Source organism: Notechis scutatus, chromosome 2 (assembly GCF_049901735.1).
Source record: "Notechis scutatus isolate UNSWTSFEM ecotype Mainland chromosome 2, rNotScu1.2, whole genome shotgun sequence".
NCBI lineage: Eukaryota > Metazoa > Chordata > Lepidosauria > Squamata > Elapidae > Notechis > Notechis scutatus.
Genome location: NC_142010.1, coordinates 213,235,445 through 213,260,930, shown reverse-complemented (window position 1 = coordinate 213,260,930; position 25,486 = coordinate 213,235,445). Strand labels below are relative to the sequence as shown.

Here is a 25,486-nt window from a genome sequence, read left to right as displayed (position 1 = left end):
GTTTCTACTAAAAGCTGTCAACAAAACAGATCTACTATAGCTCTGCATCCAGCAATTTCACTTATCTAGCGGGAACTCAGCTTTTCTTTGATTTTCTGGCTTGAATGATACCACTACTTAAAAACTGAATAGATCACAGCTCCCCTTACTGTAGCCCAAAACCTCTATTAAATTATAGATACAAATAAAAACGAAAACAATTGCAAAGACCCAAGCCCCAAAGAGGTATGCTTCTCCTTAAGTGTCAAGTAAAGGGTGCATGGTAATAACCAAGGTTTTCAAAAGGGTCCAGAAGTTTCATTCTTCCTCCTGAGGAAGCTTAGCTTTTCTTCAGTTTTCAGTTCTTTTTCTCCTGACACTTTAGCATTCCACTGTTAAACTCTGAAATTTTAATTATTCTATTCTTCTCATTTCTGTTTTAGTTTATCCCTTGGAGAAGAGACAACTTGCCATCTGTGATTGGGCAGTGGCAGCCTATTCCAACACAAGGTAAAAGAACCTACTCTTTAGTAAAGAGCATTTAAATTTTATTCTAGAAGCCCTTTTTAGAAGTTCCCAAAGGGGAGAGGCATGGCAATCAAGTCCAAGTTACACTGTGTATTTCTTTCCCAAATTTTGATCAGTAATTCTTGTATAAAAATGAGTAAGTACTCTTTGCTCAATGATTTCTGAATAACCACGTGACACCAGAAAGTACAAAAAAACAGCATTTTTTTTTAATTCTGATTGCCAAATTATTTAAGGCAAGTATAAAAATGAAAGCATTCAATATACATCTTACATAAAATAAACTAGATTACAGCATAAAACAAGTAACGAGGCAATGGCATTAAAGTCTCTCTTCTAAAACGGGATAATTGTAAACATTAAAAAAAAGACTGCAGGACTATTCAAGTAATAGAACAATCACAGACGTCTTCTGGTATGCAGGCTATTGGGTTATTTGCCATTCAAGATTATTTAAAAAAAAGACATTTCATTATTCACAGATGCTCATTATTTTCCCATTTTAAAATCTATACATTATGTACAGCACAGTTTTTGTGGTACTGGCAAGCCCATGCCTTCCGAATGTATATTTTTCACAATACACAATTACAATGAAACAGTTAATACAGTAACATTTTATACTGATGCATCTTAATAGGAGCCACCAAATAGACATCTAAATTGTACCAAAGTGTCATCGTCATTATCACAGTTAGCCTCTACTGAGGTTGTGGGCAATATTAGAAGAGTATGCAAGTTTCAGGCACACAGATACATAACATTAGTTATTTACAATTTTTAAAAAGGAAAAAAGAAAGAAAAGAAAAGAAACAATCAACTTTTTGTGGATAACGCTTTTTAAACAAGACAAATACACTTTTTTTTCATTTACTTGTGTGGTTTACAACTTAGTATTAGACTCTTTGTATGAGCCTAATTACAGATACAAAAAAGTAAAGAATATATATATATATATATTTATATTTATAAGCATATATATATAAGATATATATATATATATATATATATATATATATATATATATATATATATATATATATATATATATATATATATATATATAATATATATATATATATATAAGCATATATATATATATAAGCATATATATATATATATAAGCATATATATATATATATAGATATATATATATATATATATATATATATATATATATATATATATATATATATATATATATATATATATATATATGCTTATATATGCTATATATATATATATGCTTATATATGCTTATATATATATATATATAAACAGAAGTCTAAATACTGCAACATTTGTTACTCTGAGATAAAAATCTGCAATTTACAAAAATGAAATGACTGGTTTTTGCCTGCCATTAAGGCATTTCAAATTAACACCATGGAACTGATGTCTGTAATAAAGCGCTTATTTTCATGTGATCCAGTCACATGATGATGTACATGTCCAGATTTATCATTCTCTGAAAAGAAACAGAATTATTTTTTTTAGAACAACCTATTTCTAACTCTGTAACATCAACAGTCTCAATGTGAGAAAAATACTGTAATGCTATAGCAAACCAGACAGTTATTTAAATTATCTGTTAATTAATGCACATTTATTAATAGGTAGGGTTTCCATTCGCTAAGAACAGTTGAATACTAATCCTGTTTAAATGCAGATATTTTACTTAAAAATAAACGTTATCTCAAAGTGCCCATTTTTCTTACAGACAACATATCACAAAGATGAACATGTGCACGCACACACACACACACACACACACACACTTACACACACAGCTAAATCATACTCTGTGGAAATCTAATTGACTTGCTGTTACATGATGGACAGGATGGTGCATTTTTTCAGAAGAATAGTATCTGCTTCAGAGATCAATTAACTACGCTATGGTAACAGCTCTGTGGAAAATGTTATGATGATGAGGATAATGCTCTCATTAATGGACAAAGTATCTTTCCTGCAAAGACTGCCATCAAAATATAGAACACTTTCCCCCCTTCTTTCCTATTAAGATAGCTGAATATAATTCACAATATTTACCTTCTTTGTGCAGGAAACATACCAGATGCAGATGCCTGAGCAGCCACCTGCTGAGTAGCAACAAGGGCAGCAGAGGTCAGCCCTGGAGAAAAGTGAAATGGTACATCTCAGGACATGTGTGCTGGTACTCACAAAAGTCAACAATAGCTACAGACCTCCGTATTAACAAGACATGAATCACAACAGCACCATTATATTTTCTGCAGAAGGCATATCTAATTACTGCAAGCAAGCTGGAGAAAACCCTGCCTAGCTGTTCTAACCAGCATGCCTTTTTTAAGATTCCACCTAATTGGCATTTTATAAGAAAAGAAGGCATTCTGTCTTATTGTATTATTTTCCAAGTACTGCACTGCATGGTGCTAAATGGCTTGCATGAATTCCTGAATAGGAAGCTCAGTAGAAATAATAGGCACCAGGAAACAACAAGAATCAAAAGTCACAGTGAGTTACAGCAAAGATGTTATAGTTTCTCAAAACATAATGCTTGCATAATAGCTATCGCTTTAGTGTTTTTCTTTCTGAATGCATATAAATATCCCATAAGGCGTATGAGACCACTGAAGTGCAGTCAGTACTTTACATAAAAGAGAAATTGGCAGGGAACTAAATGAACATAATGAGTTAACACTCTTTCAGCTATAAACATCATAGAAGCTCTTTGGGACAGGTAAGAAAAATAGCCTTTTATTATTAGTAGAATACAGGGACAGAGCAAAAATGGTATTTTCTGCCACTTATGATTAATCTCCAGTAATATATTATTTAATAAAAACAATCTTGGTTCTAAAACTATAATATAGGATAACAGAAGTCTTGTTTATTAATACTAATCTCTCTCTACCTTTCCTCATTTTTAAAAAAATCATATGAATCTATTCATGCTATTTACATATTCTCTGTTTAAAAATCCTTTGGATTTTTAAATCAATTTAATGTAAATTCACCCTATAACCTGAAATACCCATATTATTAGCATACCCTTATTAGCAGCAGAATCCTAATAATACTTACTCAATAGTAAGCCAACAAACTTTACTTCCTATCAATACAATAATGAGGTGTTTCAGCAGATGAAAGGCCTTTCTACTGGCATGAAAGCAGCTGCCACGCACCCCCCCCCCCCACTTCTACTAGCAAGGGTGTCCTATTGGCTGCAGTATGTTGACAAAAGAGCTTAGTCAGGAGAACAGAAGGAATGACCAAACTAAGTTATGGTGTAACCAAACCTGATCAAGAATAATAGCATGCTCACAATGCCACGACAGAGTTAGGTATGGCTGAAGGCAGTCTTTGAATACATGGAAACTCCAACACAACAAAAACACAACACACACACACATGCATTCCAATTGCATAATATTCTCACCTTCCTACAGCCATGCAGAGATCTGAAAATAGCACCCTTTAAGTCAGCCCACTGCATCTTAGATGGCTATGGCCATTTGATTACATTTGGCTAAGATTACATTTCTATACCCATATCCTGGCAATAAGCCCCAATGTACAGTAGGTTCTATCAACAATGTGATCACTACCCAAATTAAGTATTTTTATAATAAACAGTATGGGAAAATTGATACTCACCTTGAAATGGATCATATTGACCTGGAATTAGCGGGTAGCCCATTCCAACATGTGTATGGTGATGTGTATGAAGATGCCGTTGACTAAAAGGGGAATGACGATCTCGCTCCCTTTCTGCTTCTCTCTCGTGTTCAGCTGTAGATTTTTCGACAGGCTAAAAACAAAACATATTGAGAAAAAATAATGGATGACTCCACATTTCCCTAGATGTGAGTTATTCAGGCTCTAATTAATATCTTGTATCTCCAATTAATCCCAGGTGGGTGGCAACATCTAGCCAACCTTGCCATGTTAAAAGCTAAGCATGGTTGAATCAAGTTAGTTGTTCCAACAAAGAATCCCAGATTATTATTTAGAATGGGGGGAAAAACACCACTTCTTCTTTCTTCTGTCAAGAAAACTACCAGAGATATTCCATTAAGTTCATTTACTTACAGCATTTATTTACCTCCTCAACTGACTATAAGCACTGTGCAACATCTGCCAGTTATTAGAAAACTGAGCATGACTCAAAGACGACTTTACATTTTATCTGTCATCTGAACTACTGACACCTTTTACCATCCTGCACCCAGGGGTGGTAATTTTACTGGTTCGGCCTGGTTCCGGTGAACCGGTAGTTATGGTGATGATTTGGCCCTGCCCACCCACCCCTGCCCTATTCTGTCCTTTATTTCTGGGGTTTTCAGCTCAGCTGTTTGGCGAGGCACAGCGGATTGCCACACCTCAGCTGATTTACTCACCGGGACTGCAGCAGAAGGTAAGTTTTAGAGCTGGAAAAGCAGCGTTTTTTAAGCACGCATTTACTAAACCAGTTGTTACACTGGTTGAATCGTACCCCTGCCTGCACACCTTTGTTATTCCAGTTACTCTGCTAACCCAATTGGCTTGAAAAAGAAGGCAATTATTTTAGTCAAACATTAGGATGGAACTTTTGTTACAGCTAATTAAAGTTTCTCCAAGCTATTGAGAAAAACACACAGCTTTTTAAAAATAATTTGATGGTGACATTCCAAAAACTAAGGAGAGATGCAAAAGCTTTACTGTGTTCCTTATTCTGATTAAGGTTTGGAAAGTTATTTTAGTTTTATTACTGTACTTTGAGATTTTTAAGCATCACTTAGAAGAAAATACAATGAAACAGAATATATAGTACAATTAAAAGTAGGCCCATGCTTCTTTAATTTTGGTTCCTGAAGGAAAGCACAAACTAACTTAAATCATGATTAGTTCTCAAATATGATTTTTTTTGCATCATGCAAGACAATAAGACAGTTTGCAATGTATCAATTTCTATACTTCTATTCAAATAAGTGCATGCCGATTATGGAAAGTTTTCTTCTGTGCAAAAAAGGTATCTCAATGTATGCTTGTATTTAAGGTTATGTAAAGCACCCTGCTTTATCATATCAGCCCTGCAGATTATTTTCCTCAGTTCACTGACATAACCTCTGACAACTGTCATCATCTGAATCATTTTATTCATTACTGGTAGTATAATGTTAGCTTCTATAAATGATTGCAAGCAGTAATATTTCTGGCAGGAGATGGTGAAAAGGTAGAAACCAGTGGTGGTTTAGAGGTGTTTGGAAGGTCTTATGATAAATATTTGTCTTTAGAATGTATACTTATTCCAATTCTATTTTGGTATATGTACCAGTTAAAGTTAACCCTATCACTCTTTCAGTCATGCCAATTAATGCAATTATTTAAGAACAAGATGTATCTTACCACAGGTGACTTGCTGCGATACTGGTTGGCATGCTGCTGCAACAAATCCAGTGCTTTAGATTCAGTGGTTGATTTTACGCTGATGCTAGGGCTGGTATTGACTTTTTCCACCTCTTCTCTCCCAGACATCTTTCCATAAACAGGATAATGAAATCCGGGTGAGAGATAGGCCCCTGCAGATAAAAATAATAATAAAGGTACTCTCAAGTTACTATTTACAATTGAAGATAAGGCAATTTCAAATGCATGAAATGCAAATTACAAAAATTGTATTCAAGGGATTAGATTTCTCTTGTCAAACGTGGCTATTTGAACCTGGCAAATGAAAAGTTATAAAGAGGGTTGAACATATTACAATTTCAAACATTTAGGGATTTAAGTGAAGGAAGTAATAACTGTAATGGTTCTGAGAGTAAATGCTTACAATATTTTTTATAGGCAAGCAACTATCTTGAGTGTAATAGCCTAGAAGAATGCCAGTGATGCAGAAATTGTATTTGGAAATGCTGGTAATTCATAAAAAAATAACAATTTATGTTAAATTTATTTCACTCCTAGACCTTTGCAAAAGAAATGGAATCTCTGAAACTTCTAATTTTCCTTTGCTTCTAAACAGGCAATGTCAAAACTGATGGGCCTATTCAGTTTAATTTGGTACATACCTGGATAACTATGCATGAGAACAGGAGAAACAGCGCGGTATGCAGGATGATTAGGATCATACATTTGTGGGTAAGGATAAGCATGCAAGTATTGTATATATGACTGATGCTGAGTCATTGGAGAGGAAACAGCCACTCTAGTACCCCGGGATTCCTTCCAATTTACAGCAGTCTTTTGATCATCATTTTTTATCTTGTTCTCCTCCAGTGGCTGAGAATCGGAACGCTTCATCTCCTTAGGCTCTTCTTTAATGCTGTTTAATGAAACTGGAAGGCTGGAGAAAGAAGCTTCTTTATTAGGTGTTTTTCTGGGGCTATCTTCTTTTAATTTTTTTTCACGGTCCAGTTCTTCCACTTTCTGCTGGTCAAGATATTTTGGCTGATATACATAATGATGCCACGTTCTTGTATCTGGGTCCTGATAGGAAAAGAAAACAAACAAAGAAAACAAAAAGAAACATCATTTTAAAATTTGTACCGAGCCAAAAAAAGTCAAGAGTGGAACTGGCAAATATAGAAGGGTTTTGCAGCTTGCATAAAATGCAATGTGTTGAAAATGCTATTGTCAACCTGAATGAACTTTTGTGTTCGAATTGTGGGCATGTCTTTATCACTGTAACATTGCTGGAGTTTGCATGGGACATAACTCAGCTTCACTTCTTTTTCTGCCATCTCAGTCTGTTCTCCTGGCAGATCTCTCTTGCAGTTACTGAGCAGAAAATAGCTTCAAGTCAGCAGAAATGCCTCACTAACTCCATCCAGCTGGCCTTTTGCTTTTTTTTTTTTTATAGAGAGAACTAGGAATGTAATCTTAGCCTCTGTCTAAATTTCACAAGGTAGAAGTCATTTTGTGATGGCACGTACTGCTTTGGAGACTTCCATAAGCTGGAAAAGGACTAATGTGCAATGCAGGAAGATACAGTTTGTCATTTGGAAATCCTGTTTGCCTTAGGAAAATAACAAAAGCTTGCAATTTTTAAAGCCAGTCATGAACAGGAATGAATAGCAATAGTATTTCATTAAAAATTAATATAAAGTACAAAAAATGGCTTTCATCGAACTTAAAATGAACCTTCACTACCTTAACAAATAAAATACATAACATTAAAATTTAAAAATACAGCTGTCATTTCAGTTTTATTTTAGGAAATTTGTAATCTACTTTGAAGGCAGAAATAACACTTCAAATTCTAAATAAGCAAATATATATATCTTAGGTTATCAGGGTTTTTTTTTTTTACTTAAGAAGGTTTTGACATAGAAACTATCAACACTGAAGTAAAAAATACAAAAGTTTTTATTAACTGGCTCAGCTTGGATACCGAAAAACTGGTCACAATCCCCAAAAATCAATGCTTCCCAAACCAGAGTAAATTACCCCAAATAGGGTAAAAGTGGTTTTTCTATAAACTCATTATTCAATCACAATGGGCATATTTAAATTGACTTAAAGTGTTTTACCTACAATGGGTAAGGATTTTCTGATACTTGGCTTTGACTAATAAAAGGAAAAGTTTTTAAACCAGTGCAATAAATGTATGACAAGTCCCACAAACCAAACTGAGTTACATGTATGCTTTTTGCAATCTTAATTTTTGTGTTTTGAAACTGAAATAGTTTATATTTACTGTGCAACAGAAAGACAAAACTGAGACTGCTCAGCTGTTGGAAACATGCAAAAGAGCTCTTTGGTAAAGACCTCTGTCTTAAAATACAGAAACGGAAATTCACATTTACTGAGAAAAGTGGGGGTGGGTGGGTGGGAATACTCTTATAATGTAATTAAGGAGTAGCAGTAGAACATTTGCATATTCAATTACAATTATATGATAAAGGTATTAAACAGTATGCTTCTCTATATACAGTAATGAGCAATCTTATATGGAGCTTGAGTAAGCATGCACAAGAGAAGACTGAAAATGATTTTTAACTAGTTGTAGATAAAATTAAGTATTCTGAATCTATTATTTAATAACTAAATTCATTCCAGCAAACAATGCACTAAATCCAGACTTGGAACATATACTTTTAAATAACTGAAAACTGAGCTCCATTGACTGTAATAGGTATCCTTCTTTAAGTCTGAATCTAATTCAATGCATGAAACTACTAATTTTTTTTTTTTTGGACTTTAACTGAGGAACAGTTGGGGAATTCTGAAGATTATGGTTTCTGGTTTTTTTTTATCATACCATCTTGTCTTATTGTTATCAAATCATTTTTTAAAATTATTCTAATCTCATGAACTAGAACTTATATTTTACATTTCACCAAACACAATGTAAATAAACTGAAATTACATAAACATTTCAGGAAAGGGGAATTTCAGTTGTTAATGTGGTGTTTGTTAAGCAAATGCCCCAGTTGTTATGTGAACTCATTGTCCACAATTGACAGTTCTTGGCAAAAACCAGAAATAAATAAAAGTTTCTGGCAAAAAATGTTGTAGATCATAGTTACTTGATTGTGAAAATGTGGACTGATTGTTGAGCACCCAAAAAACAATCATGTGACTTGGGGGGGTGCGAGTGGGAGTGTTGAACTTCAAATCCAGATCATAGGTACCTTTGGGGGGTTCTATTGCACAGGACTACTTGTATTTACATGCTACATATTGCAGCAGGTTGAGAAAATCTTAACTGGTCCAAAACCACGCAGTTGACTTTATGTCTAAGTCGAGACTAAAAGCCATGATCTCTTGGTTCCTAGCCTGGTGGCTTTAACCACTACACCAACTGGCTCTCTAATTCCATAAAACAGAAAACTTCTGTTGAAAATTCTAGAGCTGGACAATAAAAGCACCGTTATGATCCGCATGCCTTGCAAACCAATGTAAATGGATTCTTGTTAGTGTATGTTTTTTATCTATTATTTTGTGTTTTTTAAATTGGGTATACTACAAATTTTAGCAATTTTCTATCAAGTAAACCAGGCATGCCCAATCCCTGGGCTGCAGACCCGTACCAGTCCATGGTCTGTTAGGAACCGGGCTGCACAAGCAGTGGGTGAATGAGCAAAGCTTTATCACTCCCTATACAGGAACTAGGTTGTGCAAGAAACCATCCTTGACCCTTGTCCATGGAAAAATTGTTTTCCATAAACCCAGTCCCTGATGCTAGAATGGTTGGGGACCACTGATCTAAACCATTCATTCGTTCAAACATCAATAAAATATTTCATATTGGGGGTGGCTTATGAATAAAGATCTTGCTGTGTAATATAAAGGTTAAGATTTTTGTCTTCCATCAAAGACTAGCATGGGAAAGATCTATTTATATTTTACCCTGTCTGAAAAAAGTTAAGTCTCTTCTTCTCATTCTTGAAAATATTGGCCAAGCATAACATTAAAACATTATCTTCCTATTTGCTGATTTGTTAATAAGCCAAATTATACAGTGAGATTTATATCTGCCACTTGAAATAAAACAGGGATTCTCAGATTTTGCCACAAACCGATCAAATAATAAATCTTTCCCATGAATATTGCTGCTAGTATTAGTATTTCTACACATATAAATGACTTTGGGAAGCCTTATGCTTTCCTCAATTATGTGTTTTACACTATAATCTAAAAATTTGAGATGCCAACTCCTGTCAGTCCCAGCTAGCTGGCTGGGGATTATGGAGTCCAAACTTCTTCTCATATTTGGAAGAAAGTCAACAGGGGGAAACTAGCTGAAGGTCTCAGAGCAGTCTCTCTGCCTGCTCACCCCTTTCAACCTTTCTGGTCATTAGAAATTTGCAACCACCCTCAAATTTACTTGCAAACAGAAGGATAATTTAACGAAGTAAGTATCCAAGGAAAGAAGAGTTCTGGAAGAGCATGAAAAAAAGTATGCAAATAATCTCACTACAGACTGAAAGCAGAGCATGGCTCCACAAGGTTTAGAAATATCATTAAGCTTCAAAAGCCAAGTGACTCAATTACTTCTTTCTACCCTGCTCTGGTGTGGCTTGCACAAACTGTTGATATTTACTGGCCGTGAACCTTGGAAGAATAGGGAATGGCCACTAAGTGTTCAGACAAATCCCTGAAGTTATGTCACCATTTCTATCTTTCAAAATGCAATTTCAGTACACAGCATCAAGGGCTTGGTTGTGGAGGTCAATTGCTGGGTGAGAGCATAGCAACAAATCTTGTTTGAGAAAGCAAGAAAAAACATCCACATGAGCTGCACAATCCTTGGCAGAAGTATCTGCAAGTAAATGCCAAAAGATTATCGCTTAAAGCCCTAGGATATAAGCTTAGAATAATTCCACCCCTCACCCTCCTGCCTTCTCACCTGTTTAAACCTTGTAGTAGGATCTACTCCAGTCTGCTTCATAGAATCCATAACAGATTTCATTTCCACAGCTTCCTTTATAAGCTGATGGTTTTCCATTTGTTTTGCTTTGAAGCTATCAGACTGAATCTGTTGCTGATGATTCGAAAGCATCTGTGATTTACTTGTCTCCTCAGTTTTATTAGGGACTGATGACCCTGTTTTAGTGTTGTTTTTACTGGTCTCTGAAGCTGAAGGTGCTTTTGAGATTGTAGCAGAGGGTATGTTTTTCAACTTGTCCTCTTTTCCCAGATCTTTCAGGGGAAGCTCGTTTTTCCTTTCACATTCTCTCCCAGTTTGAGTCACTTTCTGTTCTGCTAATCTCTGGTCCTCATAGTATTTTTCATACTGCTGCCTATAAGCAGGATTGGAGGCCATTAAGGATTTTTGGTCCATATAAAGCCCATAAGCATACTGGCCATAGTAAAGTGACTGGGCAAGTGCAGGATGCCTCTGTGTTATTACAGACTGGTGTTGAGGCTGCAAATTAGTGGGACCAGCTTCACTTTTTTTGGACTCTGGAGGCTCTGCCTTGTCTTTTTTCTCAGCCTCTTCCTCCGCCTCCTTTTTGATCTTCATTCCCTGGGGGTTATTGCTGCTGTTCCCAGCTGCAGGGGTGCTGACCTGTCCAGAGTGCATGTAGCTTGGAGAATAATAAGGATCGTAGCCATGGTAATAAGGAGAATGAGGCTCTTTTACTTGGGGTAATTGTACCGGGGTTGAAGAATGTCCTTTTCCAATACTGTCCTTATTAGAAATAATATCTGAAGGAGAGCTGGCCTTTGACCTCATGCCCTCTGACCTGCTGTCAGAACCACCATCGTCTGCAGCATCAGAGATATCCGAGTAAGCAGGACTGTTAGTTTTAGCAGCAGCACCCTCTGCCCCATTCTGTGTCAACATATGCAGTGGCGCCACCGAAGACTGTCCATTCACTAAAGGGCTGCATTCCATTCTGGAGGAACTCCCTATTGAAGGGCTGGGGGCATTGTCTGTGAAAGTGTAAACTTTATCAGCTTCAGCTTTAATGCTTGCCATCCTGCTCTCCTGAGACTCTGACAGTCCGTTAGCTAACACTTCATTCTTGCTGAGATGTTCCTTTAAAAAATGCCCACTAATCTCTTTCCCAGACCCCTTGGTGTCCTCCAATTTTCCCAGCTTCAAATCCACTTTAGGATTCCCAGTCTCTTTGCTTTCTTTGTCCTTAAATTTTCTCTTCTCTTTTTTCTTTTTGTCTTTGAGTAATGTGAGAGCTGGACTGACAGTGCTCGGCTCTCCCATGATTGTGGGCTTTGGTTGAATAGGTTTTAACAGAGGGCTCTTTGGTGTAGCCTGCACAACAGTGGTTGTCAGGGAGGGCAATCCTGATATTGACCCAGTGGTGGTGGTTGTAAAAGCTGCCGTGGGGATAGCTATTAATTGAGGCGGTGTGGGAGCTGGAGCTGGGGCAATGGGTCTGGCAGTTTTCAGCTTGGACAGATTTTTATCTACTTTGCAGTTACTGGCTTTTTTGCCTTTGTCTTTTTCTCCTAGGTTTTTCTTGTCTATTAATCCTTCAGCTTCTAACTTGGGCATTTCACTGGCCAAACTGTTTTCTGCTACCGAACAGTTTTCCAGAGTCACTGTCATATTGGAAATAACCGGTAGACTATTCAGTTCACTGTTCAAGCCCCTCTTTTTGCCAGAATTCCTGCCATTGTGGGCCTGCTCCCGTTTCCCCTTTGGTGTCCCAGGGGTACTCAGGGAACAAGGAGACAGAGGCCCCTTCAGCTGATCAAAATGTGATAAGCTTGTGCTCGGGTCACTGCATTCAAGTGCCACATTGCCGAGGGCTTCCTCACAATCTGAGATTTTGTCTTCACTGTCAGGCTCAAATTCCAGTTTGTTTTCTGGATCTAAATGTGCATGAGCCTGATGATACCTCAACCCATTAATGTGCTTGTATTTTTTGTTGCAGTTGGGATGGGGGCAATCAATCAACACTGGAGAAGAGCAGCCTTGGTCTAAAAAAGCCGTCTCTGGTTTCCCTTGGGGAGTGGTGGGAGTGCTTCTAGAATTGGTGCGCACACGCTTTCCAGATTTGTTGTCCTCTGAACTGGAATTCAAGTCCAACTCCATGGGTGGCTTGTTTTTCCTCTTGTTGTTAGACAAAGGGCTGACTTTCACATCCTCCATGGCACAGTTGGGGGGTGTCCTACGGCCACTAGAATTAAGGCTTCCCCGTCTTCCTTTTCCATTAGCACCACCTCGGTTCTTATTCTGTAGTCCTCTGGACTCTGTAAAGGTAATGTCAGTCCCAGGTGTGGTTGTAGCTGCTGCAGACCTTGCTCGCTTTCCTCTGCCCCGACCTCCTCGCATTTCCAGGTCACTTGTTGGAGATTCACAAAACCTGTTATAAATAAAATCAGATATCAGAATTGGGTACATGGGAAAAAAATAAAATATCTTCTAATAAAAACTGTCTCAATGGCAAATCAACATATATGACACCCAAGCCCATCCCCCCCAAATATCAGTAATGTATAGGGATGAGGAGAACACTTCCCTAAATCATCTGAAATTAAGAAAGGGAGAAGGATCAATCAACCAGAATAGAGTTGAAAAGGAAAAACCTCATTAAGTTTTTCTTTTTAAAAAATTTCTTCTTTCTCTTTACTCCTGCTTCCTTATGTGATTGGTTATCTAATGGTTTTTGCTTGTAATTAGGTTCTAAAGGTTGTGAAGATTGGTGCTCCTCCACCCTCAATTTCAGTTTAAAGCCCTTTTGATAAGATGAACCAGTTGTTTTCAAAATATCTTCTTTCTAGTTCTTTTGAGGTGCAGTCCATCCCTTGCCAGTAGCCAGGGGTGTGATTCAACAGGTGTAACAACCGGTTTGGTGAGTGTGCGCTTTGCGTGCGTGCAGAGGTATTTGCACTGACCTTTTTCAGCAATCTCTGTGTGTTAAACAGCTGATGTGTGGCAATCATCTGTGCTGCGGGAATCAGCTGAGCTTGAAAGCCAGGATATAAAGCACAGACGACAGCTGGGGCAGGCAGGTGGGCCCAACAGCTGATCATTGGAGAGAACCAGTTCACTCACAGCTGATCCTTGAAGCTACTGGTTTGCCTGAACCAGCCGAACCGGTAGAATCCTACCCCTGCCAGTAGCCCTTCATATAGGTAATGCAGACCATGGTCTAAGAAGCCAAAGTTCTGTTAACGACAATAATTTTTAAGCCAGTGGTTTGTTTCTAAAATCCTTTTTTCCCTCACTGGATATTGGCCTTTTGTTGGTAGTACAGATGAAAGAAACACTTGTGTTCCTAATTCTTTAACTTTCTTCCCTAGCTGTTCATAATTTCATTATTGTTTTCAGATTCATTGTTGTGTCATTGGTCCCCACATGTAGGAAAAGAAAGGGGTTGGGGTTGGTTATCCATGGGGTTGGTTATTTTAGTAAGGTACTCAGTTTACATCTTTGATTTTTGATAAGCCATGCAAGTCTTGCAGGTGATTTTTTTTGCTATTTCTTATTATTTTCTTTTTCTTTTAAAAAAGATTTAACAACAGAATAAACCATATACACAGAAACAGTAAAATGAAATAACATCAGACGTATAAAAAGATAAACAGTGCAATACTGCAAACAACATAAAATTGTTAATTAACACCATAGTGTTCTCTCCCTTTCTTTTGCCTTAACATGCTAAATCAAACTTAGTAAATGTGGAAGGAAGCAAGAGAAGCATCCCACATTTTCTCTAACTGTATACTACATTTTACTCAATATTCCTTATTTTAAGAAATCCATTCATTTATTCAGCTAAGGATTGGGCAAATAATAGCCTACAGGAGATACACACCAGATATCATTTTATGGTTTTACACATTAGTGTTGAAACTCAGAGCAAAACTTCCAATTTTGATGGCAAGATCTGCCTGCTTTCTAAAATTACAGCCAAAATATATGCATTGAAATACAGTACTGGCAAGACTTAATGTACCTAGACTGCCTCTTAAAGCTTTTCAAAATATGAGTATATTCTGCAGGTCTTGGAAGAGTGGAATAAATAGAAAGCCCATTTAAAAACAGGCTGTTATATCTGGTCTAACAGATTGGAACTTGGACTCTTTGGAAGGTGGAGGTATCAATTACAGATCCTATCCTCCTGCTGTTGGACCGTGAGAGGTTGGTACCTAAAACATGATTTCATTTGCAACTCATTTGCAAACAATTCTTTCTGCATGGCCTACTTTTCCAACAACATATCGTTTCACTGATATGAAATGATTTTTTTTTTTTAAAAAAACCATTATCTGTCTAATTCTCATGTCACAATGTGGACAAGAAAGCAGACCCCACCCTCCTGATAATTACTTACCTGGGAGGAGCCCAATCATGTTTTGTGCAATCAAGCAACGTTCCAACATAGGTTTTATTCCTCCAAGTAACATTAACAACGAGGACACCTGCAGATGAAAAAGAAACAAAGAATTGTTGGTGGGAATTATGCTTTTTGGACTTAGTTCAGAAATAGAATGGTTAAAAATAGCTAAATTTTCATTGTGGTTTGCCAACTTCCTTTTGTTGGTTTCAAAGACTTCCAATTAAAACCCACAAGACAATGTATATGCATGCAAGACAAAGAATGAGGGAGTAATCAAGATACTAAAGTGAGGAGGAAATACTTTTACTGTGTATGCTTTAAAAAGGCACCAGTGATTTCTTAATTTTTTCCTATTATTGCATAATTATTGTTGCTCACTAGTGAAATTAAAGTTGATTTCAGTAACTAGTGCAACAAGGCATTGGGTGGCATGAGGAAATTGAACTCTTCTCAGAGTACAGTCACAGAGTATATTCATTTGAAATTATACCTACTTTAGAGGCAATTATTCACTATAAACACCATGCCGTAGAATTAATACTTCTAAATATTACTAATATGACTAATATTGCATACTCTTTATTTTTCTTAAGCAGGCATTACTCCCAAGTATGAAAATTAAAAAAACAAAAACAAATTAGAAATATTTTCTAATATTTAAAAAAAAGCAAACTGAAAACCAACATGTCAGTCAGTATTCTTTATTAAACGCAGAAAAGCTATCAGATTTCTCTTCTGGGCTGCTCCCTCAAATCAAAGGCAATTGATAATTTTTAGACTTATAGACTATACCTGTATTCCACCAGATGTGAATATAAATGAACACAAGCAATTGTTTCCAAAATATCCATAATAAACATGCTTAAAAAAAGACCCAGAACAACGATCTTGAGTTGTAATTTATTGTAAACATGTAGCACCAATAGGGAAATATGAAAGTTTTTTTTCCTTACGCTACACATTTGTATATTCTAACTCCAATCCCAGCCTTTAAATTGAGAAATAATGTATAAATAAATAAATAATGACATCCCGCCTCATGTTTTCAGCTTGTCGGCTCAATTTACCTCACTACTGTGATTTCTAATTTGCATTCAACTTTTTCCCCAGACCAGAACATCAATGTAAAGAAAACATGTAACCTGCAACTTATTTCCTTAGGGACATTTTAACAGCAGGAAAGTATTTTGAAATGCTATTAGCTAAAGTACTAAGGAAGAAGGGATTTCCTTTTCAACAGCATATCAGAGGAGGGAAAATGGTTCCCTGCAAGGTTTTAGCATGTTATTGTAAATGCAGAAGGCTACCACATAAAGTATATATCCTGAGTTGAGGGTTTTTTTAAAGGAACAAAAACATAAACTCCAGATATGGGTGATAAAATCTTTGTTAAATAAAACTAAAAGCCACAGACCATAGTGGTCTCACATTAGAAAAATAAATTTCATTTTTCACAATTAAAAACAAAAGTGGAAAGAAAGAATTAAACTATAAAAATACACATTCAAACAGATGCAGAATCTGTTCTTCTTGTTATTTGCTCTCCAGGGTACTGCGTTTGATGTTGGAGACCTTTCCAATTGCTTAACATTTTTCAATGTATCTGCTGTATTTAAATTGCTGAAATATATTTATATTGTTAGAAGGTTAATGCATTTTTTTAGCTTAAGACGCAATAGACTAAATCTCTTTTGTGCTTGAATCTCTGATGTACCACAAATGTATAATTAAAATTACTTGAAAGAGAAACATGAAAGAAACAACAAGGCCTCCCTTCTTGGAATAATAGCATTAAAAAACAGGAAAAGTCTGCACAGACACTTAACATTTGTCTGCAGTGAAAAAGGCCTTTGTTATTGTCTTTCTCTAAGGGCTTCATATTTCCCTCAAATCCAGTTTCTTGATTGGTCAGGGTTGGTTGACAATACTGCTATCTGATTGGTTGGACTTAGCACTGCAGCAGAGGCACAAAAAGAAAGAAAAACAGTGATGTAACACAACCCTTCTGTGCAAGCAGAAAGTGACATGGTGAGGGGGAAGGGAGAAGGGAGTGAGCCTGGAATAATCTCACCAGTACAAGAGGCTTGTTTAAATGCTTCCTGCTTCTGTAATTACGCTCTGGTTTGTTTGCACTATCTGGGCTTGTCAACTTGAAAGGTTACAGTCTGCTCAACTGGGCTGTGTTAAGCATTCAAAATCTTCTCTGGATCAAGAAATTTGTTTGGAAGAGTAATGATTTATACTAAGAAACAATTTGGTCTTCAGTTATCTAAGCTGATAAATTAAACAACTACTGTATCTGATTAGTAATGGCAAACTTAAAGTCAAACCTAAATTAGTGAACTGTAGTAATTATTTCTCGAAGTTTTTCATCAGCTAATTAAAACTGGCTGATTTAGACTCTGCTTGATGTCTTAATATAGCAATATTAACAAATGGCTGATTTTGTAAATGTGACCCTAGTGAAATCAACTCAACAGCCTATACTCTTTTAAATGGTTCTTTCCTTTCCTAAAATTGAAATTGAGCATTGTTGCACAAAATGAGATCTGGCAGAAAAAAGATCTACCAAAAACTGCCAGCTATGCCAGCTACAGGAGCCTCTGTGGCGCAGTGGTTAGAGTGCAGTATTGTAAGCTACTTCTGCAGCCAGCTGCCTACAATTTGGCAGTTCAAATCCCACCAGGCTCAAGGTTGACTCAGCCTTCCATCCTTCCAAGGTAGGTAAAATGAGGACCCAAATTGTTGGGGGTAATATACTGACTCTGTAAACTGCTTAGAGAGGGCTGTAAAACACTATAAAGCAATATATAAGTCTAAGAGCTATTGCTATGTATGTGCAGTACTGCCCATATGATGCAACCTGATTTAAAAATATATGATAGAAATTATCTCCTTCTTAGAACCCAAACACTGCTTCTCTGTGCCAATATACAACACCAACCCAAATTTATTTTTAATATATAGATTTAAATAAGGATGTAAGGCACTGAGTTCCACTGATGACAATGAAAAAGCTCACAAACAGAACATGAGAACAACAGTACGTTTTACTGCTGTTCCTCAAATGACTTAATTATTATGACTGGTAGTTACTGATATGGTTATTCTTTATACCTGAGGTGTAAAACTGGCAGCCCACAGGCCGGATATGTCATGTGTAGGCCATGCCCACCCCAGCTCTCTGAAGGGAAAAAATGTCACGATACTTCACATGACGGCAACCTGACATTGTGAGTTTGACACTCCTGCTTTATACATTTACCTGTTCTCCAAATAACGTTTAGTGTCTTTATGAACTATTGCACAATATGCTTGTGTAAACTACTAGGATTTTTCCTTGAAGCAGCTGCAGCTGTTTAAAACCCTCCCTAAAATAATCTGGGCATGTATGATTGAACACAGATCAGATTTCCACCAAGATACTTAATGAAGCAAGTGATTGTGGCTCCTTCAAAGAGCACATCTAAGAGGCCCTTTTCATATAGTTCATTCATTGAATGACTGGCACAGTCTTACAATGCAATAAGTAGCCAATAATTCAGTACATGTGTGGATAGGGCAAAGATCTGTAGATATGATTGTACATTTCTCCTTGTTGTCCATAATCTGATTGGCAGACTATAAACATTTTATTTTTAATTCTTAAGCGGGAGTAAGACTGTATCATCTCTATGTAATATTTTAAAGCAATCACAACTTTTCCCAAGATCATGTGATTGATCTTACGTCTGCACCTGCTACATAATCCTGTAAAAGGACTCATCTGTTTAAACGAGTTGGGAACACCTGCTATGTTTACACCCATGTGTTCAAAAACACCTATTTGGAATTAAAGCCAACTATTGCACAACTACTAAGCTACTAAGCCACAATTTCTGATATTTATGAGAAATTTGAGTTAGGTGCAAAGTTATCTGGATGAATATCTATAGTCCTTTAAAATCTGAAATCATCTGTAAAAGTTGAATAGCTCCTATCTTCCTTACTTTCTGAATAACAAATAAAAAGATTGCCTTGTGTCAAGCTGAATGGGAGGCATCACAATCATTTTATGTTTTTCTGGTGCTTATCTTTTTTTTTTATTTTTCACCATAGAGTCCATCAGGAGTGGGACAGCCTAGAATACTATAAATACACACATAAGGATCATGGCCTAAAAATCTGAATTGCTAAAGTAGATAAAAGGACAAAGTTTCAAAAATTATCAGGAGCAAAGTATAAACAAACTATTTTTTTTCAAGTCCTTGAATCTGCTGCTACAACGGTTAAGTAATGGCCTTTTCTTTGTACTAATTTTTTTCTGCCAAATGGATGTTTAAAATGCATTTTAAAAAAATATTCAACCTAATAACCTATATGTACTTGATGCATTACTTGCTTGTATTAAAATAGTAACTAAAATCACCAGAATCATTGATTCATGGACCATAGCTTAAAAGGATATAGATATATATTCCTTCTATTTTAAAGAACAGCATGAGGAAAATGGATTCACTGCTTTGCACACATCTTTCCCCCTGGTTCTTTCCATCATAAGAATACAAGCAATGAAATAAGAGTATTTAATTTAGGAAATCTACTGCAGAAGTGAATCATGCAAATAAAGTGCATCAACCAGAAAAGCATGGAACTGGAAAGACAATGATAGTAGACAGAAAAATAACCTGGTTCCTTTCTGCTGTATATGCCACATGCTTAAGACATTTTATTGTCCCACTTCTGTCACAGTAATACCTTCCTGAAAATGATCAGATTTTCTAGTGTTTAGTTTTTCTCATCAATGATAAGATGGCTTTCTGTTTTATGATGAAGGCATCCTATTGCTCAAAGTCTGCTGGATGTTTCAGATTGCCTTTTCTACCTGCAGAATTTCTCAGACAAAGGAAATATCTTTCCCCAACTCAACAAAAGAAAAGAAGGGGATTATGGCAGTGGAACAAAACTAGAATAAGTAAATAAATAAATAATAAATAAATATGGCAGATATACTATATGTGATAGTACTCAATACCAAAAGCAGAAACAAATTTCTGAAATATTGATGGAGATAAAAAGAAGCATAAGCTTTCCCCCTGAAATGTATTTTAATGCCACGTCAAGGAATAGAATTTGGAGGTGGGAATATTAGTTACTATATTTATGCAGCCATCCATGTATTTAAGGAATTCTGGCAGTGACAGAAATAAACAGATACCAACTATATAACTCAATTAAAAGAAACTGGGTCCTAAAAATCACATTATCAGCTCATCATACAAACCACCTCCAAACGAGATCAATCAACATCCTGGCTTCAGTACCTAGGGGAAGAGTCTTCACAGCCCTTTGTTAGGCCAACAGGCTCAGGGTTGGCAGTACTTTGGGATAGGCTGTTCCATAAGACAGGTGTCATAACAGAGAAGGCATGCTTCCTGGAACCCACCAGGTGACTTGGCTCACTGATGGGATCCAGAGCATGCTCACTCTGCAAATTCTAGTAGGAAAGACAAGACACTAAGTAATAGAAATGAAAGAGTTGTATTAATGGAAATTGACCCTGTTTTCACTGACTCAAATTTTACAGCCTGGCCAACTATAGTACCTATATAATTGTTGGTCTGAATATTCCTTTTACTTTTTCCCCATGTATGCCTTCACTCTTTGGGGCAAAGCACATTATTTGGGGACATTATTGCAATGGATAAATTTAGAGATTAAGTGTGATTCTTTAAATTTGTACGAAGGATTTATCACATAAAGCCTGTAATGCTGGGAAAGCGGAAGGAAAGAGAACAAGAAAACAAACAGCAGCAAAGTGGATGGGCTTACTTACAATGGTGATTGATGCACCATTGCCAAGACTTGAAGAACAAGGCTAGGGACAGATTGTCATGGAAAAAAATCTATACATGCAGTTGCTAAAAGTTGGCACTGACTTTATAGTACATAATTCACCATGAATTTGGAATAAAGCATGCCCTTTTTTAATATGATTAATTTATTCTGGTATTAATTATGAAAGGATTGCCTGCTTGAAATTGATAATATATATAAAAAGGAGAGGGCTATGTATTGTGATTGTTAAAGAAAACCATTGCTAATATATCCGAAGAATCACCCATTAAATGCATCTTATATTCAAACCATCTGGAACAGAAGTCTGATTAGTCTACCTTGCATATGGAAATAAAGGTAAGTACAGCGGGCATTATTAATAACACTATATTGCTGTGGTGTTAGTCCCCAAAATACAGTGCATTTAAAGATAAAGGGACAGAAGGAACTTCTACTGAATAGCCTGGCAATATAGACAACCTAATCAAGACAATTTCTTTTGGAAAATGGCTACTTCTAAGATTCACAGTTCTATTTAATCATACCGCTTGTTAAGACTTTAAAATATGTTATCTTTCAAAAAATGTTCTATATAATCCACTTTACATAATCACCTGCATGATTTAATATATACTAGTGCACAATAAAATATAACAAACCAAACAATTATCAAATCTGTAATATACTGTATTATGTGTAAAATTACTGAAGTTACAATCTTAAAATATTTGCATCTTAGTACATGAGTAAGAGAAAGGGAAAGCATTATCAAAAAGGTTTGTTTTCCCATGGGCTGTTGTGCTTTAATACTCAAAAAAGCACATGGCCACTTTCATCACTGTCACATCCCATGCAGCCTTTGTTCTGAAGCCCAATGAGTTGTATTGATTTGGGAAAATCATTGAGCTTCTTGGAAAACTAGACTCTAGCTTATTCACCACCATCTATTTCTCTCTCAGGAAGACAGCAGGTCAATACTGAACTGCCTCAGCGACTAAAATAAGCTCTCATCATTTTTCTTCTCTTGCATCTCTAGTAGCTTTCTGCTTTTGTATATTATAGTAGAAAATCTGGCTTCAACATGAATTCAACATTTCTGAATGATACTTGAACCAAGGTTTTCTTTAGCATAAAGAGCAAAAAACAAAAACAAAAGACTAATAGTAATAGAGCAGTGCTCTTTAAAAGAACATTATTTTTACAGCAGTTTATATTGGAGTGAATTCTTACATTTTTCTCTGATGATGTACACTGCTAAGTTTAAGCAAATATAAATAATGGGTTGGTTCCAGTACAGGCCTGGCAGAAACAAAAGTGCTTTTCAATAAGCACCAAATGAATTTCTGGTGAGAGAAGATTTAAGTCAGTGCCATTCTACTTCACACTCTTGGACTATACTGGGCAGATAAATAATTTTTTTCTGTTTGGCAAAGGGTGAGGAGGAAAGAGTACAAATTGGTTGTGGCTGGGCTGTCAGCCAAACCAGACTTGTGCTTCAACAGTTTTTCACTACCCAGCTACTCTTATATCAGGTGTCAAGTATTTGATCCTTACATTGTTTAATTGATATATTAATTGATACATAAATCACTTAAAATATGTATGAGACATAAGGTTAATGCTATTACTTTTAGCATTTAGCTCATACCACTGAAACACTAGAAACTCATAATTAGTTGACAGCCATATTTAATTCTGTAATTCTTAATACAGAAGAAAATCAAAGCTACTTTATCAATCTTTTAATGCCAAAAAAGGGAGAAAAAACTTCAAAAGGTTGGTGAAATAAGCACAAGTAACAAGATCAAAATTATAAACTTCATCTTTAACCTGAAATAAAGTCTCAGATCCTCCAGCTAGATCTTGAAAAGGATGTTAATTTTTAATTTTAAAAAAGGTATTTGAATACCGTGCTTTCATATGTATGGAAAGGTGAAACAATGTTCTATTTCTCTATGCTTTTGAATGCTCAAAAGATCCAGAGTGATTCTCCCTGAGGTGAGGTTAGTGAGACAAAGAGGAAAGCTGATATAGGAAGAGGTGAGATGGAAGGCAGAAGAGAGAAGAAATAACATAAGAAAGAGAAATTGGGCACATCAGAAATCTAATTAACAGCTAACATTGGCCCTATGTATTGTACAGCAGGCATGCATACAAAACTCCATTTGCACAAATAGAGCTTTTCATACTCACACACGTGCCCGCTACTTGCACAAAACCATCCCGTCTTCCCCCACTCCTGCTGATCCAAAGAGCTGGAAAGGTTGGCTATCACTGCTGGAGTATGATCCTGTTTAGGATCCCAATTTTCCCCAAAGAAAGCAGCTGATAAGCAAAATGCTCTGCACTCCTAATCTGAAACATCTGCAAACAATGTACTGCAAATCTTTTGCTAATCAATTAACAGATGAGAAAACTGTATTATTTTAAAATAGCGTAGATTTTCTTTAAAAACATTCATACTTTTTAAAAAGCATTGCTTAAAAATCCCAGAATAATTGTCTTTTCTTGTCAAGGGAAGATTATGCAAACAACATTTTGGATTATCTCTTCTACCACTTGAATGTATGAACACTTTCAGTTTGTTCATGTGAAACCCGGAAAGATTGTACAAACTGGAAGGAAAAGACTTAAAATGTTTCAGAAATCTTCCATCTTGACTTACTTACTTTTATTCAAGTGTCTTCAATTCTAGCTTTAAAAATAGGTTTCCCCCCATCTCTCTAAGAATGCTATTCTTTAAAAATATGTAAGAGGAACAGACCTCAAGAGGATAACACTTTCACATTAAACACACATTTATCAAGTTACACATTTAAACTCATATTTTAAAAGACAATAATTTCCTTCATCTTACTTTATTTTAAGACTTCAAAGAAGGCAACTGCAAACAATTGAATAAGACTGTGTATTACAAACCTGTGCAAAACAAAAAAACCCACCATCCTCTAAACTTCCAGACTGAGCTTTGTATACCATCAAAATCTTGCATACTAACTTCTAAAATGATATTGTGAGTTCTTTGTTTCTTGCTCGCTCAAAACAATGAAAGGCTTAGAAAGAACTCAGCAGGAAGGGCATATGTAAACCATAAGTAAATAAACCTCAAGGTGTATTTGGCAATTACTCTCCCACTGTTTTCTATGGCTATAAAAGGCTGCCAGGTGTGAACAATAGGAAAATATCCAACAACAGATAATGAAACATTAGGAGGAAGGAGTAGATTCTGTTCATTGAAATAAGAAAGCGGGGATAAGGGAATGGAGAAGGCAGAAGGAGGTAAAAATAATGCTGTCTATTTCAGGATATGGTTATCAAAATACAGTGGGATCAGACAGTTAGATAAGCACAACCTCCAAAAGCTGCTGCTGATCTACGAATCTCATCAGGACTGAAAAGCAGAGCCTCATATAAATTATGATGCTTTATTTAAAGTCAAAGCATTTTATTTGCTTTTGTGCCAGCTCTGGGGTCCTTTTCATCTTTAGCTACCAGACCCAAGAGAGAATACATCCCTGCAGCTGGTTGGCAGCCAGCTGTGGCCTCTGTAAATCATAAAGCCTCTTAGCCAGTCAGTCTTTACAAAGGCCAACTACTAGACATGATCACTCCTTTATTATTCCACTCAATGGAATTTAAAACAGCAACTTTAAAAAGCAGCTGGAAAATAGTGAAAGTCACTGGGCTACATTTTCCCAATATGCAAGTGTACATTAAATTTCACATACTATTTAAAGACATTATTGTCTCCTCTTTGAAGAGGTTAGGAATGGCAAAAATACTAAAGCCAATATGCCCTTAATAACAAGGAACAGCTTTCAAAAAGGATTTATTTTTAAACCAGCTTTATTTTAATTGCATCCTTTTCAATTCAACTACTATTATATATATTTTGTCATTTGCCTAAAGCAGGGGTGTCAAACTGGAGGGCCACAGGCTGGACGTGTCACTCGCAGGCCAGTCCATCCCAGCTCCGTGAAGGGGAAAAAAATGTCACAAAATGTCTTGTGGTGGCAACGTGACACCACGAGTTTTACATCCGTGGCCTAAAGGTTTCAGAGTGAAATACTTCAGTAAAATCATGAAATCTGCAGATATGAGCTTTTATCAATTTATCATTTATTAATGAACTGTTGTAGATTGCTGCATGGTCAAATGTGGAAGATTATGTATTCATATTTCTCTACTGAGTTCTACCACAATTAGGCCACAAAAAGTATTGCAGTATACTGCAACTTTTAGTTTATTACAACAGTTGATTAGTGAATGTCCCATTCCCTCTGTTCTTCACATGCAGCACACATCTTTCATAACAGTATGCAAATATTTGTTTTTTCATTATAACAAATGACAGGAACTGGTAACTGGTATCCAAAAAAAGATAATGGTAGCCCCAGGAATGTCTACATCATTCACAGGCAAGATGTCAGAATACAGGA

General features: G+C 36.2%; 1 protein-coding gene across 7 annotated transcripts in view; it reads right to left on the bottom strand.

Annotated features, from left to right (window-relative positions):
* Positions 1-1,743: 1,743 nt before the first annotated feature.
* Positions 1,744-25,486, bottom strand: part of ZNF608 (zinc finger protein 608) — a 132,136-nt gene continuing 108,393 nt past the window's right edge. For 5 of the 7 annotated variants that reach the window (XM_087958003.1, XM_026673740.2, XM_087958002.1 and 2 more), the window contains 6 exons: positions 15,225-15,312; positions 10,823-13,250; positions 6,540-6,957; positions 5,878-6,050; positions 4,147-4,300; positions 1,744-1,975 (listed from right to left, as the gene is read on the bottom strand). In XM_087958003.1, coding sequence (XP_087814129.1) covers positions 1,881-1,975; positions 4,147-4,300; positions 5,878-6,050; positions 6,540-6,957; positions 10,823-13,250; positions 15,225-15,312 — 3,356 coding nt within the window. In that variant the 3' untranslated portion in view covers positions 1,744-1,880. Of the gene's footprint in view, positions 1,976-2,555; positions 2,642-4,146; positions 4,301-5,877; positions 6,051-6,539; positions 6,958-10,822; positions 13,251-15,224; positions 15,313-25,486 lie in introns of those variants that run through there. The other 2 variants (XM_026673750.2, XM_026673759.2) reach the window with 2 other exon arrangements.